Source organism: Eublepharis macularius, chromosome 4, assembly GCF_028583425.1.
Source record: "Eublepharis macularius isolate TG4126 chromosome 4, MPM_Emac_v1.0, whole genome shotgun sequence".
NCBI classification, from domain to species: domain Eukaryota; kingdom Metazoa; phylum Chordata; class Lepidosauria; order Squamata; family Eublepharidae; genus Eublepharis; species Eublepharis macularius.
In genome coordinates, this window is record NC_072793.1 from 185,540,202 (window position 1) to 185,559,747 (window position 19,546).

The 19,546-nt window shown below is 44.7% G+C and overlaps 1 protein-coding gene and 1 pseudogene across 1 annotated transcript; both read left to right on the forward strand.

The window, feature by feature from the left end:
* LOC129326941 (zinc finger protein 721-like) overlaps nucleotides 1-19,546 on the forward strand; it is a 45,731-nt pseudogene that overhangs the window by 14,005 nt on the left and 12,180 nt on the right.
* On the forward strand, nucleotides 2,280-18,854 carry LOC129328501 (zinc finger protein with KRAB and SCAN domains 5-like). Its single transcript, XM_054977608.1, has 6 exons — nucleotides 2,280-2,339; nucleotides 7,109-7,574; nucleotides 7,741-7,789; nucleotides 9,170-9,249; nucleotides 16,652-16,778; nucleotides 18,698-18,854. Exons 2-6 carry the CDS (start codon nucleotides 7,176-7,178, stop codon nucleotides 18,823-18,825), a joined length of 783 nt encoding a protein of 260 aa, XP_054833583.1. The 5' UTR covers nucleotides 2,280-2,339; nucleotides 7,109-7,175; the 3' UTR covers nucleotides 18,826-18,854.

A 19,546-nucleotide genomic window follows, 5' to 3' on the forward strand; every position in this document is an offset into this window, starting at 1 on the left:
ATTCTCTTTATCATTCAGTTCTGGCCGACCTTGACGTTCTCGCCTTCCCAGGCTCTCTAGACAGGACTAAGGGGGGAGGCTGGGAATGGGTGTCTGAAGAGTTGTTACTTTCATTTTATGTGCCATTCTCAACAAAGCTTTGGTTCAGCCAAGGGCCTCAAGTCATTGGATCGTGGACCCCTGTATCCTGAGCATAATCTTCCAATAAACCTTTTGAAACCAAGAGAACTTGTGCTTCTTGCAGAAGGGGGGAGACGAACTCTAGATAACTGGGATTCCACTGTCTAACAATGAGAAGTGTTTGCTGTGAAATTCATGGCATCTCTACTCTGTAGCAAGGTTGCCAATGCTCCTGGATCAGCTGAGAATCTCTTTTGGGGGGGGGGGTAATAATGTTCATTTTATTGATAAATTTAAAATCTTAGAAAAAACAAAAATACAGAAGGAGAAAGAGAAAAGAAACTTAAGAAAAATGATACATATATGAGAAATCATTGTCAATTTTCTCTACACCTATAATATCCTTACAAACATTATACTTGTATTCTTAATACCTGAAGAATTTGCCTTTTTTCTACCCCCCCCTGCCAATGATCAGCTGGGAATCTCCTGGGATTGGTATCACTCATCTGGCATGTATTGAAATCAATCTAGGAGGACACTGTAGAGTTCTGTCCTGAAGCACATCAACTGCAGCACAGCTGGATTGCCCAAATGTAAACATGAGGCAGTGGTTATTATGGTGCCCCATTGTGTCACTGAGAGATCCCTGTCTTTTGGTGCTACACCTCTGAAGATGCCAGCCACAGCTGCTGGCGAAACGTCAGGAACTACAATGCCAAGACCACGGCAATACAGCCCGGAAAACCCACAACAACCAGCGTTCTCCGGCCGTGAAAGCCTTCGACAATACAAATCAGCCATGGTCAGAAGAAAGAGTGAGGGGGGTGCCCATATTCCTTGTCCCTCCCACTACCATTTCCACCCCAGATGACGGGAGGGGTCTCTTCCAGGGCTGCAGTTTGGGGCTTTTCTTTTGCCTGGGCAGGGGACTTAACAAAATGATTAGAGCTGTTAAGGGACCCGTCTTCGACCTCTTCTTCTGAACCCACCATCTGCATTCTGTTCAGTCCCCATGAAACACCAGGGAAACTTTCAGGCTTCATTCAAAGAACGTAGGAGTTGATTGAACAATAATCTAGTACACTCACTAGCATGTTACACTGGGCCTTTTCTTTCAATTTGCGAGCAGGCGGGGGGGGGGGGCTGTAACTTGACACTAAGCAAATGTTTTGGTCAAAGGGAGAGGAGGACTCTAACATTAAGATTTGGTGGGCCGGAAGGAAGGGGGGGTCCAGGGCAATTGTCCCCTTGTGCCCTTTGCTTCCTTTGAAAGTGTCCTTCACAAATGCCCCAGATCTCACAAATTGTGACTTCTTGGATCCCATGTGCAAGCACTTCCCTCTGTCCTTTGGCAGGGTACTATATTTTCACTGATTCTCCCCTTCCCAAAATCTAACACCTCCCTCATCCCATCCTATGCCATCCTGGGAAATGCCCTGAACATGGAAGAAAAGGAGGTGCATGCCAGCTAAAATCCCCCCTCCCACGTTGCTGCTTGTGAGATATACGGAGGGTTGGTATATTTGCCTGGAAATTTTCACACACGCGCCCTGCGGACCTCCTGCTGCCTCCCATCCAATGAGGGATCTGTATAGGAACTAGGGTTGCCAGCCTCCAGGTATTGGCTGGAGATCTCCAAGAATTACAACTGGTCTCCAGGCCACAGAGATCAGTTCACCTGGAGAAAATGGGGTGGAGTGGGGGGTGGACTCTATTGCATTATGCTATGCCAAGGTCCTTTCCCTCCCCAACCCCACTTTCTCCAGGTTTCACCCTCCAGATCTTCAGGAATTTCCCAACTTGGAGCTGGCAACCCTAACAGGGACGAGGAAGTTTATTCTCCTGGTCGCCTGCCAAAAAGGCCCGGGGAAGGTCTGACCTGGTTTGAACCCGGGCCGCCTTTGGTGCTTCGCTTCCTGTACAGAACCAAGTAGCCAAATCTCCCGGACTCAAATCTTATTAACTCCTGAAGTTGCCAGCTACATAGCGGACACAAGAAGCATTCTTATCCATTGTTATGGGAAGCCAGGACGGGTCTATTTTGTTTTCTGGAGAGCGCACCAAAGGGTTAAATGGAAGGAGTCTCCATTCCTAGAGAGGCCAGAAGAGGAGAGGCCCCCTGACTTGCCACAGTCACTTCCTCTCCCAGTGTCCCAGTTGCGTGTTATTGGGCAAACGGGAGAGGAAGCAGAGCCTGGGGACTTTTTGCAAAATAGGTAAGTAATGCAAAAATATCTGCTTTGCAAAAGGCTTTTGGGATGACTAACCAGAGGGCTCCATTCATCCAAAGGGCTGTTCCGCTTGCTCTCTGGAAGCTCCTCTTCTGTGGAGGTGGAGCTGAGTTCTTCCTGGAATAAGGCACGCACTCCTTCTGCTGTATTTTCTCTGCCTTCTCTTGCTGTCTGCAAGCTGTAGCAAAATGGCATCTGTTTCTTTCATGTTTATTTTATTTATAATCCCCCTTTCTCACTGAGACTCCAGGTGGATTACACAGTGTGAGCCAATACGATCAATGGCTGGGACACAATACGATAGGAGGGTCTGGATTGCAGACTTTTGAAAGAAAGCATAAATCCAAATGTAAAGCTGAAACAAAACCTCAGTAATTTAACATGATTATGTTAATTGACACCGAAGTTGCACATCAACACCAATACACAGAACCCAGTAGAATAGTCTACAGTCCGAGTCCCTTTTTGAGAGCATCTCTCTGAGCCATTTCTTACAACAGAGGCTAACTGCCTGCGGAGAAAGCAATACAGTTTTGCATCGTTTGAGGGAAGCCCGGAGACTGGGGGCTTTCCTTACCTCCTCAGGCAAGCCATTCCATAAGGTGGAGGCCACCCCAGAGAATTCACGTGTATGGGCAGCTGTTGATTTTGCCCATTGGGCATGACAGAAAGCCCTGTTCAGATGAGCGAAGATGCCATAGTGGAACACAGGGAAAGAAGCAGTCCCGTAATTCTTTTCATAAGCGAGGCATTGCTGTAGTTCAGACTTGGATTTTTGGAGGGTTCCCTTCTTCCCTCTGCTATGGCTTACTGAAGGTACAATTCTGAACACAGACTCTGCATACCTTTTCCTTTCATCAGACCTTCAGTCTACTTCGGCCTCTTGGTGCACTTCAGTTGTTTCTGCTAATGTAAGATCTTGTGATTCTAAAAATCCACCCCTCCTCTTGAATTCGTGGTTACTTGGGGGAAGCCTGGCCCCTTCAGAATGCGTGTTGGATTTCTCAAATCAGCCACAGGACTCATAAATATCCCTGCCTGGCTTTGTTTTTCTGTATGACAAAGATATTTGTTTCTTTAGACAATTTTTATGCTGCCCCTCCACACAACCTGACAGAGGTCACCTAAAAAGCACATTGAAATGAAAATATAGAAGACTGGCAACAAAACCCGTTGTGGGGAAAAATATAACGTGCTCTAGAAAGGGGAGGGTGGATAAGAAGGGCTGGCCAATACGGGGCAAGGGGGGTCTGGGGAGGGTTGGCAGGTAGGGGGCAAGGGGGGTCTCAGGAGAGCTGAGAGTCGGGAGGGGTCTGGGGAGGGTTGGCAGGTAGGGGGCAAGGGAGGGTCGGGAGAGATGAGAGGTAGGAGGGGTCTTGGAGAGATGGCAGGTAGGCAGCAAGGGGGTCTGGGGAGGGCTGAGAGGCATGAGGGGTCTGGGGAGGGTTGGCAGGTAGGGGCAAGGGAGGGTCGGGAGTGGTGAGAGGTAGGAGGGGTCTTGGAGAGATGGCAGGTAGGGAGCAAGGGGGGTCTGGGGAGGGCTGAGAGGCAGGAGGGGTCTGGGGAGGGTTGGCAGGTAGGGGGCAAGGGAGGGTCGGGAGAGATGAGAGGCAGGAGGGGTCTCGGAGGGATGGCAGGTAGGGAGCAAGGGGGGTCTGGGGAGGGCTGAGACGCAGGGGGTGATGCACCCCCTGTCCTGTGAGCCCAGGCTGCACCTGTGATCCCCGCTGGAAGGGCACACCCTGGCTCCTCCCGCTGGGTGGAGCTGGGCAACAGGGCGGGGGGACGAAGTGCCCGCCCTCCTATGATCCTCGCTGGAAGGGCATGCCCCGGCTCCAACGGAGCTCAGAGGGCAGCGGGCGCTTCACCCCAGCCCTGGCTCCACTGGCACTTGCAGGCGCATTGCTCTCCTCCTCAGTTTTTATCCTGGTGCTTCTTCGCAGGCGTACCAGAATAAAAAGCGGGACCTAGGCAACACGGCTTGCCTTTTATATAATAGGATGCTGGTGAGATCTGAACTGGTGGCAATGGATCAGGATAGAAATCTTGGAGTCATGATGGATAATTTTATGAAAATGTCAAGGTTGTGTGTAGCAGTGGTAAAAGTACAACTGCTATGTTCGCAGTTATCAGCAAAGGGATTGGGAAAAAAAGAGGCAGGTGTTGTAATGTTCTATAGCATTATGGTACAGCCACATTTGGAATACTGTGTACAATTCTAGTTGCTGTATCTCAGAAAAGTCGTGCTGGAAAGGGTGCCAAAAGTAATCCAAAATTATCAAGAGTTTGGAGCACTTCTCTGAAGAGGAAAGGGTAAGGAGATTAGTAGTGCAATACTAAACAGTTACACCCTTCTAAGTCCACTGATGTCTATGGGCCTAGAAAGGTGTGACTCCCTTTAGGATGGTACTATAGTTTTGCTAGGCTGAATATGCCCACTACACCAATTGATCAGCTGCTCCATTCATATTCAGGTTCAATTCAAGTTCTTTATAGGTAAGAAGAAGTCCTTCATAGTCTAGGACTCATACTTACTTTTTTGGCACAGCCAAAAAACGGGTGCGTCAGACTGTCGCTAAGAATTTGTTACAGAGATACATGGTGAGGAGATCTGTTGGCCCCTGATGCAGTCTGGAAACAAGCATTGTTCATGACCGGTTCCTTGTTGGGTCTTCGGTCCTGCAGAGCGTTCCATCTCCTTGTTCCACCTGTTGAAAGAAAGCAAGAAGAGTACATCTATTTAAGATATTTGTTTTGAACAGGAACAAGGGTTCCTCATGGTTTCTCTGGTCCATTTGTCATCTCTGTCATGAACTCTTTTGCACCACTGCCGAAATAAGTATTTTTCCACATCGGCCGTCTTTGAGCCGTTAGATTGTATTGTTCTCGAATTTCACTTGACTTGATTGTATTTATGTATATTTATATTTAAAATTGCTGTTAGTATATGCACTGCGCCACTTTATTGCACTAAAAACTTTTCATAAGATTTTTGACTATCTTTGTTTGGTTGTGGTTTTCCACTCTGGTTTTTCTATCTAAATTCCGAAAGCTGTTGTCTGTGAGCAGGAAGCCACAGGCAGGTTGCAAGCCCCTTTAGAGTACTGAGCTTACACACAGACATAAAGACTACGGTGTGCAGTGGGGCCTACTCCTAAGCACATTCCCACAGGCACACACGAGACCCCAGGGAACTTGAGAATCTAGCTGAGCTCTGAAAACCAATAGCAGTGACTGCACCACTTCAATCCCCAGTGGGCGCGCAGAGAAGCATAAGAGGAGGGGACAGGAAAGCAAAACGTACCACTTTCTCCCATGAAGAAGGGAGGGGAGAGGAAATGGGGGGGGGCACAAAATGCAACAGCAGCAAAGTGTGAAAATGAAATTCCAACAGATTATGCCGCGATAGCCGAGACCTAAAGAAAACCACACTTAGCACAGAGGCCCATTTGGGGAAAACATGCAGGCAGAGAGTCAAGGATGAGGCGCCGTAAGATGCTTCTTGCTGCCCAAGCACCTTTACCTCAGTGAGTGGGAAATGTATTCTCGTTTTCCTTCCAGTCAGCGCATGGAGCTCTTAAAGGGGAGGACGAAGATTAAAGGAAATGGAAAGGGAAAAGTTTCCAAGTTTGAGCAATACAGGGATGTGGGAGGGGAGGGAGGAGGCGCTTCTGCTTTTGGGGGTCTGAAAGCGGCACGGCAGGTGAGGCTCCCTAGGAAGACTCTTCTCTTTGCCTGGGTGGGTGTCTGTGGGGCTGTAATTTCTTCCCAAGTGAGCTCCAGATTTGTTCAGCTGAAGCCACTTCCACGATGCCTGCACAACCATTCTTTCATCTGGACTAACAGGAAGTCCAGTGCCACTTTAAAAATGGGTTGTGGACCCATGCCACGGCGTGCCCCTCCCAAGGCCCCGCAGTGACAGAGAAGACCGCTGTGCTGGCACAGCCCTACGCAGGCCTCCTTGGAAGGGCTGCTTCTCCGAGCTTATCCTGGTGCAGGCGCAGTGTTGCCAATGACTCACTGCCCCTGTGCCAGGATAAAAAGCAAGTTATTGGAAATACGGGCTGCCTTTTATATATTAGGATGAATGATAACGAATAACACTTTCTCAACTGAGGGCACCCTATCAACATAGTCTTCAATTCTTTATCTAAAGATACCTTCAGAAATCTCCTTTTTACTTGGCATATGAAGCTCTTCCAACTGATCGTACTTAGAGTTCTCCTCTGGCACAGGTAGTAGAAACACATGAGACAAATCAGTGGGCCAGGGCCCTGCGAAGTTCAAACTGAGGGTCCCCTTCCTCTTCTCTGGCTCCTCCATAGCTCTGCTGGCTTCCATGAACTGCTGTTGAAATCTTCTCCAGTTGTCTGCAGCATGATGAGAGAGGTCCAGCATGCTCCGTTCTGCTTCTGGTCCACTTTTTCTAACTTAGCAACAGCCACTTTCTAAATATGTACCTCATTCCTGGTGCATGTAATCTTCTCTGGCTTCTGAACACTGCAGGAATCCTTAGTCTACTGTTAAGAAATGCTTTTATTAAGCAGAGCAGAAGGTTTCTGCTTGCTGTGTGGAAGCTCCTCTTCGCTTGCTCCACCCAACTTCTTCTTCACGAACATCCTTGATCCTGGAGTGTGCCATCAGCTTTCATAGCTCATGAGTCACCTCATTAGTTGTAGGTATCCATATATACAGGTCCGACCACTCAGTCTTCTCTTGGCTGGCCCTCATAGATCTGACACTTCTCTTTACAGAAGAATCCGGCACAGGAGGAAGGTGATCCACTGGTCCAGGTAGCGTCTGTTTGGAGAGGAAGGAAGGATGAGGGGAGAGCCAGAATCAGTTGGTCCGGAAGCAAGAAGAGGCCCTGATGCCACCGAGGGTGGGAGCGGAAAGGAAGCATGGGAAGGAACCATGCAGAAGAGCCTGGGAGAGGATGTGCAGTGTCAGCAATTCAGGCACTTCCGCTACCAGGAGGCCGAAGGGCCCCGAGAGGCTTGCAGCCGACTGCACCATCTTTGCCACCAGTGGTTGAAGCCAGAAAGGCACAGCAAGAAGGAGATCCTGGACCTGGTGGTTTTGGAGCAATTCCTGGCCATCCTGCCCCCGGAGATGGAGAGCTGGATCAGGGAATGTGGGCCGGAGACCAGTTCCCAGGCGGTGGCCCTGGCAGAAGGGTTCCTCCTGAGCCAGGCAGATGCCAAGACTCAGGAGCAGCAGGTGAGAGGGACACACGTGGGTGGTATGTGGGGCACAAGATACAATCAACGATACCCTCGAAATCCATATGGATTGCTCCAGTCCTTTTTTAACCCCTCACACAGACCTTTCCCCCGTTCCTTTTCTCAACAGTGTCCCCTTTCTGGGATCCCCACTTCTGTTTCAGGTGCAGGAAAAGATTGTGCAGGAGCGTTACCGTGGAGCGGATTTTCCTGGTAAGATCAAAAGGGCTGTTGTACCCACTGGATGTCTTCCTCGAGTGTAAGTGGGCTGCACTGATGCTTCCCCACCCCTGCCCCCGGTCCAGTGTGGAAAAGATGCTCCATTCCAGCTTCCTACTTTAGAAATACCCTTTAAGTGGGGAGGGGGGAAGAGAGTCAGTTTATAATTTTTGCTAAATAATTGGTACAATAATGGTTTAGGGTGGCTATACTGTATCTCCAATTATATTATACGCGTGCGAAGGTAACATGATTAACCAGTTGGGTAATTACTTTCGAAAAACGCCAGTAGGTTTGTGGTCGAGGTGAAAGGAAAATGATACGGATTTAAATTTAACCATGATCATGATGCAAGTGAGAATCTCCTAAATGTATGGGAGAAAATATGATGAAAACGTTTCCAGCCCATATCACCTCTGGTGTCAGCAAAAACAATGTTGCCTCCTAAATCAAAAAATGGTGATAAATATAAATTACTTTTAAAAATTGGGCAGATAGTACATTAGGCCAAAATGAAGAGGCGCAAAATCATAATCCTCAAGGAGATCTAATGGCATATTTACGTAGTTCATGCATGACAACCAAGTAGTAACAGGCCCCACTCTCAGCACAGGGCTGCAACTCTTTTACTCATCACTTCTTAGATAAAATGACTTCCCTGCATTCTGACTTGGACCCTGGGTGAGCAGTGACGGGGCCAGATGGTGGCAGGGTGTCAACTTGTCTGGTTGTTTGTCATTCTTCTTATTTTAATCATTTTTAGGATGTGGACAGGGTCCTTGGAGGTTTGAGCCCAGGAGATCTCACTCCACCAGTTTTAAATTTTCCATTCTTGAAGAAAGTGATTGAAAGGATGGTGTCAGGACAGCGTTAGGCTCTCCGGGACCAGGCACATTTTTAGATCCTTTTAAATCTTCTTTTAGACCTGCTTATGGGAGTGAAACAGCCTTCGTCGCCCTGATGGATGACCTTCAGCGGGAGATGGACAGAATGAATGCCTCTGTGCAAAGTGTGCAGGGGTAATTCACCAACAGTGAGGCTGCCTTTTTCTGTGTGTGCTGATCTTGCCGCCTGCCAAGAGATTCTGTGGTTTGGCAGCTGCGATTCTGTGAGGGTTAGGACTGCCTGTTTCTTGCGTTTCAGAGGCTGTGAATTCTGTTGCACTAGAGAAGCAAGCAATAATTTTGTCTCTTACCCTTAGCAAGAATAGATTTTGCAAACATTTGGAATCAAAAAGTTATCCTAAATAAGGATGCAACTGAAGCTGTAACTATGGGCCAAGAGAGGGAGAAACTTCTTCCCCTGTGCAAGAAACTGAGATGCTAGATACTTGGAAAGTGTTGAATGTTTTCCAATTCCCTTTGATCCCTCCAGGCGAGGCCTTGAAAGCAACAGTCTATTCTTTGCCATCTCCTTGCGCCAGAGAGAAAGCAGCTCCTGTACGGTCAAATGGGGTAAGTGTGGAACTGCAAATATTGACCCTGGCTGCCTCCCTGAACATTTTTCTTTCCTTCCCCTGTCTCCTGTTTGTGGTGTTCACTGGATGGAAAATGAAAAGTTCTGATGGAAGTTTGAAACCTGCGTGCAAGTGTCTAATTGGATTGTGCTTAAAAGGGGAAGAATTGGACTTCCTGTTTGGGATCCATGGAGGTCTAACGCAGCTCCACTTGCGGAGCTGACCGGACTGCCGTTTTAACCGGCCGGCGGGGTGAAAATAGCCCGCGGCCGACTGTTCTCAGGCGGGGAGCAGGCAAAGAACGCTCAAGACCCTAGGGTGAGCTAGATCTCGGACGAGGGGGGGCTCTACACGAGTCTCCCCCCGATCCTTGAGGTCCCACCTTGCGACGGGTCGGCTATAATCTCTGCGGCAGTTTTGGGGCCAATTCGGCTGGCATAAGACCTACATACCCAAGCATCGATTGGGGGAAGAAGCTGAGAGGAGAACTTAAAATCGAAACAGCGATTACAACCCGAGAAAAGTGAAGAGAAGGTAAAGATCATTATCTTCTGAGACGGGACAGATTGATAAAAACAGAGAGGAAAAAAAGTAGATTTTTAAACTGCAACAGACTAGTGAAAAGGAGGGGAAGACTCGGCAGGAATCGAATTTAAAAAGAGACTAAGTTTAAAGAAGTTATTAAAGAAATGGGACTATTGTTTTGAATACCTGTGGCTTTGGAGCTGTGAGAAAAAGACACCATCGCGAGATCTGCTGTGGGAAGACGGGAGACAGGAAGTGCGTAATAACAATAGAGTGGCTGGAGAGAAGCGGCCCTTGCTGGAGGGCAGGAAGTAGGGAATCGCCATTTTTGAAAGGGGAAGGGTCGCGGCTTCAGCGGAAAAGGAAGTAGGCCATCTTGGATTACAAAATCATAGAGAAACCATAGAGAAAAGACGCCCGACATTTTGGACTCTTTAAAATTTAATTTCTATAAGAAGACCGGGACATTTAAAATAGAAAAACGTTAAATTTTACGCCACGGAGTTAAGGAAGAGAGCGGATTCGTGGGAGCGAGCTAAAGCAAGCCCCACGATGTCAAAAAAAGAGTGGCAATCGGCAATAGAAAACCTGGATAAAAACCTGGACAAAAAACTTTTAGATATGATTAAAGAACTTAAGGACACGAAATTGGAGCTGATAAAAGAGGTTAAAGAGGTTACACAGACAGTAAAATCGGAGCTGTCAGAAGTGAAAAAAGGTATGGAAACAATACGAAGTGAATTACAAGGAACGCAGCAGAGAGTTAAAACAGTAGAAGACGCGATGGAGAATTTAGCAGACACGCAACAAACAGAGATGAGATTGGTGAAGGGGAGAATGTCAGTTGCAGAAACTAAACATATGGAGAAGCAGCTACGTTTTCGTGGCTTGCCAGAAGTGGAAGGAAAGTCAGCGCAAGAACAGATGACTGAGGTGTTGGCTGAGTACCTGGGGAAGGAGGAGGAGGAAGTTGTGGCTATCCTAGATGTGGCATACCGTGTGAATTCGAGAATAGCAACCCAGAGGAAACTACCAAGAGATGTGATTGTGCAGTTTACAACACGAAATATGAAAGAGAGGATTGTGACAAAACAGTTTCAAGATCCATTGGAGATTGATGGCAAGACGATTATTAAAATGAAGGAACTGCCCAGATCAGTGTTACTGGACCGGAAAAAATATAAAGTGCTAATTCAGATTTTGAAGGACATGAAAATCAGGTACAGATGGGAGTTACCGGAAGGAGTGTCCTTTGAGTTTGGAGGGGCCAAAAAACGCATCAGATCTGAGCGAGAGATGGAGCGATTTATTAAGGACAATGAAAAAGACTTACCAACAAGATCATGAGTATGGAGTGTAAAGTATTATCTTGGAATGTAAATGGACTAAACTCACCGAATAAGAGGAAAAATACTTTTCACTGGCTACTAAAACAAAAATGTGACATTGTTTGTTTGCAAGAGACCCATATCAGAAAGCAGGATGTAAAATATTTAAAATCTGGAAAATTGGGCAAAGAATATGTAGCGGCCTCCAACAAGAAAAAAAGAGGAGTGGTGTTGTACATAAAAGAGGAGCTACAGCCAAAATTTGTTATGAGAGATGTGGAAGCTAGATTTGTAGCAGTGGAATGTATTTGGAATTTAAAGAGAGTGTTGGTAGTCGGACTTTATGCACCTAACGGTGCAAAAGAAAGCTTCTTTGAGGATTTAAGGAAGCATTTAGACGATCTTGCATACGATCAGATAATTCTTGCTGGAGACTTCAATGGAGTGACAGACTTGGAACTAGACAAAAAGACTACAACGGCACAAAAGAAAAGAGGACTATTACCAAAGCTTTTTTTTGAGTTGATTCAACAAGAGACTCTTGAAGATGTATGGAGGAGAGAATATCCTAAAAGCAGACAGTTTACTTTTTATTCTGCAAGGCATTCTACATTATCAAGAATTGATATGATCTGGGCCTCAAAAGACTTAGCATTATGGACTAAGGAGGTAGAAATAATGCCTATGGTAGGCTCAGATCACAACCCAATTATGTGGAAATTTGGAAAAAAGAGAAAAAGGAAAGCATGGAGAATAAATGAGGACTTGTTACAGGAAAGAGAGAATATGGAAATACTGAGAAGAGAGACAAAGTTTTTTATACAATACAACGTGAATAAAGAAGTACCAACCAATAAAGTTTGGGATGCTTACAAGGCGGTTGTAAGGGGCATACTAATGGACTTAAATGGTAGAGCAAGAAAGAAGAAAGAGGAGAAAAGACAAGAGATTGAGGAGAAAATAAAAGCCAAAGAAATACAGCTAAAAAAGAGACCAGGGAAAAAGAAGGTATACCAGGAAATTAAAATACTTCAAGAACAGCTAACAGCAATGAGCAATAAAGAATTGGAGTGGAATCTCAAAAGACTGAATCAAAAAGCGTTTGAGGGTGCTAATAAACCTGGGAAGTACCTGGCATGGCAATTGAAGAAGAAAAGGGAAAAGAAGATAATAAATAAAATTTGCGAAGATAACAAAACGTATTTGGAGCAGGCTACCATTAGTAGAGCCTTTTATAAATTTTACGCTAAGCTGTATAATAAAAAAGAAGTAAACAAAGAATCAATAGCGTCATATTTGGAGAAAACCAAACTTCCAGAAATCTCGGAAGCTTGGAGAAATAAGTTGAATAGTGAAGTAACTGACGAGGAAATAAGTAAGGCAATACAATCTGCAAATCTAGGAAAGGCGCCAGGGCCAGATGGACTTACGGCTAAATTCTATAAGACAATGGCTAATGAACTGGCACCATTCCTAAAAGAGGTGATGAATGGGGTTTTAAGGGATCAAAGGATTCCAGAAACTTGGAGTGAAGCGAATATATCATTGATCCCAAAAGAGGGCCAAGACCTGACTAACGTGAAAAATTATAGACCTATATCGCTACTCAACAATGACTATAAAATTTTTGCGAAGATATTGGCGGAGAGATTGAAGGGGTGGCTCTCGGAAGTCATAGAGGAGGAACAAGCAGGCTTTTTGCCAGACAGACAAATAAGAGACAACTTAAGGACAGTGATCAATGCTATTGAATATTATGACAAGCGTTGTGACAAAGAGGTTGGTTTCTTCTTTGTTGACGCTGAAAAAGCGTTTGACAATTTAAACTGGGACTTTATGTTTGCCACTATGGAAAAGCTACAATTGGGAGAAAGATTCATCAGAGCAATTAAGGAAATTTATAGAGACCAGACTGCAGCAATTGTGGTGAATGATGAATTGACCAAGAAATTGACGATAAGTAAAGGAACAAGACAAGGTTGCCCGTTATCTCCATTGTTGTTCATTTTAGTATTGGAGATTCTGATGATACAAATACGTCAAGATGATGAAATTCGTGGAATAAAAATAAAGGACTATTCATACAAGGTCAGAGCATTTGCGGATGACATAATGTTAATTGTAGAGGACCCATTGGAGAACATGCCAAGAGTGATAGATAAGATCAAGGAGTTTGGAGACTTGGCAGGTTTCTTCATTAACAAAAAGAAGTCAAAGATATTATGCAAAAATATGACTAAGCAGAAACAACAATTGTTAATGGAAACAACGGATTGTGAAGTAACAAGTAAAGTGAAATATTTGGGAGTCGAATTAACTGCAAAGAACATAGATCTATTCAAAAACAATTATGAAAAACTATGGACTCAGATAGAGAGAGACTTGATTAAATGGAATAGATTGAATTTGTCATGGTTGGGCAGGATTGCAGCAGTTAAGATGAATGTGTTACCAAGAGTAATGTTTTTGCTACAGACAATACCAATCATCAGAGACTCCAAACAATTTGAAAAATGGCAGAGGAAAATATCAGATTTTGTTTGGGCAGGCAAGAAGCCTCGAGTGAAAGTGAAAGTTTTACAAGATGCAAAGGAAAGAGGCGGAATGCAACTGCCCAATCTGAGACTTTATCATGATGCAATCTGCCTAGTTTGGTTGAAAGAATGGATGACATTAAAGAACAAGAAACTATTAGCCCTAGAGGGATATAAAAAAATATTTGGATGGCACGCATATTTATGGCATGACAAAGTAAAGGTCAACTCGATGTTCCTGCATCACTTTGTTCGGAGAAGTCTATACATAATCTGGAAGAAGTACAGAATTTATCTACAAGAAGGAACCCCTTTGTGGGTGGTTCCATATGAGGTGATAGACCCGAGAGCTGTTGATAATGAACAACAATGTTTAACGTATAAAGAAATAACTAAAACTGAAGCATCCAAACTTAGAATAAAGACACAAGAGGAACTATCACCTAACTACGATTGGTTCCAGTATAGACAGATCAGAGACTTATATAATTCGGACTCTGTAAAGGGAGGTATACGAATAGAGAATTCGGAACTAGAGCAGACCCTTCTTAAAGAAGATAAGAAAAGAATATCCAAGGTATACCAAGTACTGTTGAAGTGGTATACCGAGGATGAGATAGTTAAAACACAAATGGTGAAATGGGCTATAAACTTTAATAAAGAAATAACAATGGAGGCATGGGAATACTTGTGGAAAACTACAATGAAGACAACGACATGTATTAATATCAAAGAGAACATTTATAAAATGATCTATCGTTGGTACATGACACCAAAGAAGATTGCGCTAGGGAATTTGAATACTTCTAATAAATGCTGGAAATGTAAGAAGCATGAGGGCTCCCTCTATCATATGTGGTGGTCGTGTGAGGTAGCCAGGCAGTACTGGGGGGAAATAATAAGAGAAATGAGTGAAATTTTACAATTTCAAATTAATAAGAACCCAGAACTCCTGCTACTGAACTTGGGAATGGAGGGAATTCCAGCCCAACACAGGACGTTGATATTTTATATGACAGCAGCAGCTAGACTTTTGTATGCGCAAAAATGGAAAGTACAAGAAGTGCCAACTATTGAAGATTGGACTTACAAATTGCTGTATATGGCTGAAATGGACAAGATGACAAGAAAATTGAGAGATCTGGACTCAGGGCAGTTCAACACAGACTGGGAGAAGCTGAAACAATACCTGGAGAAGAAATGGGAGGTGGGAGGAAAACTGTGGCAGTTTGAGAACTACTGAAGTATTGAAGTAGAGGGGGGAGACTTTACCGGGGGGAGAAGAGATAAATGTGAATTAATAAGCAGTCAGATTAATAGATTGACATATATACAGGTATATATAGGTTAACAAACAGAACATAGAGAAAATAATTAATTATAAGGATTAAATATAAGGAGCGATTAACTAACAATATTTTCTTTTTTTTCTGACAAGTTTTGTACCAAACTGAATGTCTGAAGATATAGATGGGTCAAATTGATTGACTACGTGAGGAGAGATATATAGAACTATTATAAAAAGATAGAATGAGTAATATATAGAGAGAATAAGTCAAATTGTTTGATATAAACGAATGTATGATCTATATGGTTTATGATATATAGAAATACCTGAAATTGAAAAATTGGGATAAATTGTTTATCTAAGATGGAAACAAAGGCTTACAGTTTGGGCATATAATGTTAAAAATAGTTAAGGATGTACTGCTTAGAATAATGGAGAATATATATTTGTTTTAGATAGAGGAAGCTAATAAAAGTAAGGGAAAGGGGACAAAGGGTTGGAAAGCTGTTGGAAGTCAACAAAAAGGGGGGGGAAAGGGAGGGGGTTAGAGATGAAAAAATTGGGGAAAATTGAATGTAAATGTGGAAATAATGGAGTCTAACCCAATAAAAATTTTTCAAAAAAAAAAAAAAAGGGGAAGAATTGTTACATTATCTGAGAGGAGGCAGGGAATCATAGAATCATATCATAGAAGTAGAGTTGGAAAAGGTCTTACACTCCATCTACACTCCAACCCCCTGCCCAATGCAGGAACAGCCTAAACCATCCCCAACAAGGATTCGTCCAGCCACTCCTTGACGGCCAATGAAGGGGAACCCACCACTTCTCCAGGCAGCCAATTCTACTGCTGGATTACTCTTAACGTGAAGAAGTTTTTCTTCATGTCTGGCCAGTAGTGTCCCTCCTGTGGCTTCAACACTTGTTCCTATCCTTTCTTGCCAATAAGAACAGCTCCCTTCCCTCCCCTAAGTGACAGCCTTTTAAATACTGAAAGAGAGCAATCACGTCTCCCCTCAACCTCCTCTAAACTTTCTGGGTCCATCAAGTTTTATTTGTAGGGTTTGGTTTCCAGGACCCTAATTCAGGTTGCTCTCCTCTGCACCTGTTCCAATTTCTCTATATCTTTTTTGATGTGAATGAATGTAATGGAACAGGATATTTTAAGTGCCTCCATTAACACTATGCAATTTTATGAGTGCAACAGTTTTGAAATGAGGCCTCCAGAACTGCACACAATACTCCACTTGGGACCTGAGCAATGTGGTATATAGTGGGACAATGACTTCCTGCGGTTTCGATGTTATGCCTTTGTTGATACAGCCCAAGATTGTGTTTGCCTTTTCTGTTGCTGCATCTCACTGACTCCACATATTTAGCTTCCCATCCACCCATATGGAGAATCTGGCTCTTATCCGTGTTGAATTGCATCTTATTCAAATCCGCCCACTTTCCCAGTCTGTTCAGATCTTGTTGAATTCTCTACCTATCTTCAAATATGTTTGCTACTCTTCCCAGTTTTGCGTCCTCTACAAATTTATTTTGGAATCCCTTCACACCCTCATCCATATCATTTATAAAAATATATTGAAAAGGCCTGAGCCCTATGGCTCTCTACTGGACACCTCTCTCCAATCTGACGTGATGCCATTGACAACTAGTCTTTGGGGGAAGGTATCCAGCCAGTTCCCTATCCATCTAAACAGCTTTTTTTTTTTGTCTTTTCAGCCTCTGGTGACCTTTGAGGAGGTGTCTGTGCATTTCACTGCGGAGGAGTGGGCTCTGATGGATCTGGGCCAAAGAAGCCTTCACAAGGAAGTCATGGAGGACAATTGTCAGACTGTGGTGTCTCTGGGTAAGGCTGCCCTTTCTCTAATTCAGAGGCCAAAGGCAGACGTGGCTCCTTCTAGTAAGGACACCTGTAGGAGTCTTCATATATCGACTTTCAGTGGGCAAGTTGGGCAGGTCCATGCGCAGGCAGAGGTTGTGCTTCTGTATATCCAGTGGACTCACCTACACTTAGTGTGTAAATTACAATGTTGGTTTGTAAACGAAAAGAAACAGCTTATGGGATGTCAACGGGGCCTCCTCATGGGCCTTTCAGAGCAGCTAAGAAAGCAAACGTTTTGAATAGCAATAATAATGCCTCTATTTACATGTTGAAAACCCTTGTCTAACTCAGGCTTGGTCTGACCTCCCTCTACCCTGAGGTAAAATTTCTCCTCACCAAGCGTATGAAGCTGAATACGGGGCTGGGAAGCCTTTAGTAGTGTGGTTGAGGTTTAGCTTCAACTTTCCTTCTTGTCCCACCCTTAAGTGGCGCGGTTAGCCAGTCAAGTCTAAGTAGAGGAAAGATCAGGGGTTTGCGCTTCCCTTAGAAAGAAACTGGCACAGGAGGCTTATGGAGGTTCGAAATGAAACAGAAGTTTTACTTACAAGTAGGTAAAATAAGAAGGCGTGTAAGCAGGTCCTTAAAACTGAGTGAACAGAATACTTCACTGGTGTGAGGCACAAAACACTTGGTGTGGTTCTTAAGTTGCTGGCTTGTATGAGAGATGTTGGTGTTATCAGACTTAAAGATGTTACAGTAAACTCTTTCTGAGGCTGGCCCTCCTACAAGTTAGGTGCTCCAGTGGTAACACAGTCAAAACCCGTTTAAGATACTGGGCAGGAAATATAGTTATGCTCAAGCTATAACCCTGTTCCTTGTGCTGAAGCGGGGGGGACTGCTTTCTACCCACTTTCTTGGCCTACTATAATTCCCATATCTCTTGTGTCTAGTGCTGTGTTACTGACAGTTTCAGATGGTGACAGAGTGTCAACTTCTCTATTTATTTATAGGGCCCTTGGTGTGCATTTTACGAAGTACAAAAAAAATCCTTGCTCTAAGCCAGGGATCCCCAACCTTTTGGCACATGGGTGCCGCATTAGAGTGCCCAGTGCCTAAAGAGGGCCACAGCTTAACTCAAAATGCAACAAAATTGCAGGGTGATAGCAGCAAATAAGCAGGTTGGAGGGCCGCACAGAAAGAGCTTGGGGGCCGCATGTGGCCCGCGGGCCGCAGGTTGGGGACCCCTGCTGACCTTACAGTCTCCTGTTGGGCATGAGGAGCATAGCAGTTTGGGGAGGGAGATGAAGGGTTGCATTAGGGTCATTCCACTGGGTTCATTCTACTTACACCAGTGTAGGCTTAGGCATGGTTGACCCAAGCAGGAAATGGATGTGGCAGAGCATTGAAGAACAAACTGGGAAAACCTGGGTTTTGGCAGGTTTAGTACGTTTTGTCTGTATCACAGAGAGCCTTGATCTTCAGTCATCGGAGAGTAAATGTTTTCGCCTGGGATAGCAAGGCAAGATTTTAGAAAGGAGAGGCCACAAATGAAAATGCCCCATCTCTGGTGATCACCAACCTCTGAGGGGCTTGGGAGGCTGACTTTAACTGGGGGTCACAATATGACAGGAGGCGATTCGTTTTCGTTTTCCCAGCCATGTCGGACGCTCCTCTCCGCAGGTCTGGGAGGAAATGTCCGAGCAGCCTGATCGGGCTGTTGACCTGCGAGGGTTAACCCCCAGGACTCCCAGTGAGGGGGTCAGGGTCCGGAGCACGGCGGGAAGAACCCCCTGAAAGCAATGCAGGGGGTAAATTGCCCGTTTGCTCCAACGGAGGCTGGCAGACTTGCGCAGCACATCGCGTGCCACCGGGCCATGGAGAACGGCAATAAGCAGATTTAAGGTGAAAACCTGTAAGTAAGCGAATCCCTTCTGATTTCTTAGCGTATGCGAAGGATTGGTGGGAGTTGAAGCTAAGAAGGCGCGGATTTTTTCCCCTCCACGGAGTTTCGGAACTTAGCTGGCACCCCCCCCCCCCAAGACGGCGACGAAAAAGCAGAGCCCTGCGATGAGTAAATCGGTGATGGCAATGTTACAGGGGAAGGGGAAACCCTGGAAGAGATGGTCAGACGAGCAGTCTTTGAAGCTATGCAGCCCTTTGTAGCGGTTAAATGAAATGGGGCAAAAGGTTGATTCAGTGGAAAGCGAAGTGAAAAAAATTAAAGAAACAGCGTCTGGAGCAGAGCAGTCTGCATGCGAAAATGTAGTACTCATGAAAGCAACAAGTAAAGAAGTGAAGCTCTTGGAGAATCAAATAATAGGATTACGAGTGGCCCAAACGGTACTGCGTCTTCAGAATGTAAAAGAGGAGCAAAGTGAAAATTTAAAAGATTTGGTCTCGGAACTTTTGGCGTCATTCGCAAAGGCAACTAAAGAAGAGTTAAAAAGCGATATTCTGGAAGTCCGTCGGACATCTTCAAAATATGCAATGAAGCGTCAGCTGCCTCGCGAGATTATTATTGGCTTTTCATCTAAGAAGACTCGGGACACCATCTTATATAATTCGTATAATGTGGACTTGGACTATCTGGGCAATAAGGTTAAGATATTGAAGGATGTTCCATTTTTGGGTCGTAAAAGAAGATTTAAATATAAAAGACTTGCAGCTTTCCTGAGGAAATGTGAAGTAAAATACAAATGGTTGTTTCCGGAAGGCATCTGGTTCAGATACAAGGATCAAACCTACAAGTTAACATCGGAAGTACAGCTGAGGGACTTTTTGTTTAACCATCA

What these genes read in the sequence shown, in the direction of transcription:
- LOC129328501 (XM_054977608.1), top strand. Translation starts at nt 7,176, where the DNA reads ATGAGGGGAGAGCCAGAATCAGTTGGTCCGGAAGCAAGAAGAGGCCCT. An exon ending in CCGTGGAGCGGATTTTCCTG is followed by an intron (nt 7,790 to 9,169) that starts GTAAGATCAAAA and finishes TGATCCCTCCAG; the next exon opens with GCGAGGCCTTGAAAGCAACA. An exon ending in TCAGACTGTGGTGTCTCTGG is followed by an intron (nt 16,779 to 18,697) that starts GTAAGGCTGCCC and finishes CTGATTTCTTAG; the next exon opens with CGTATGCGAAGGATTGGTGG.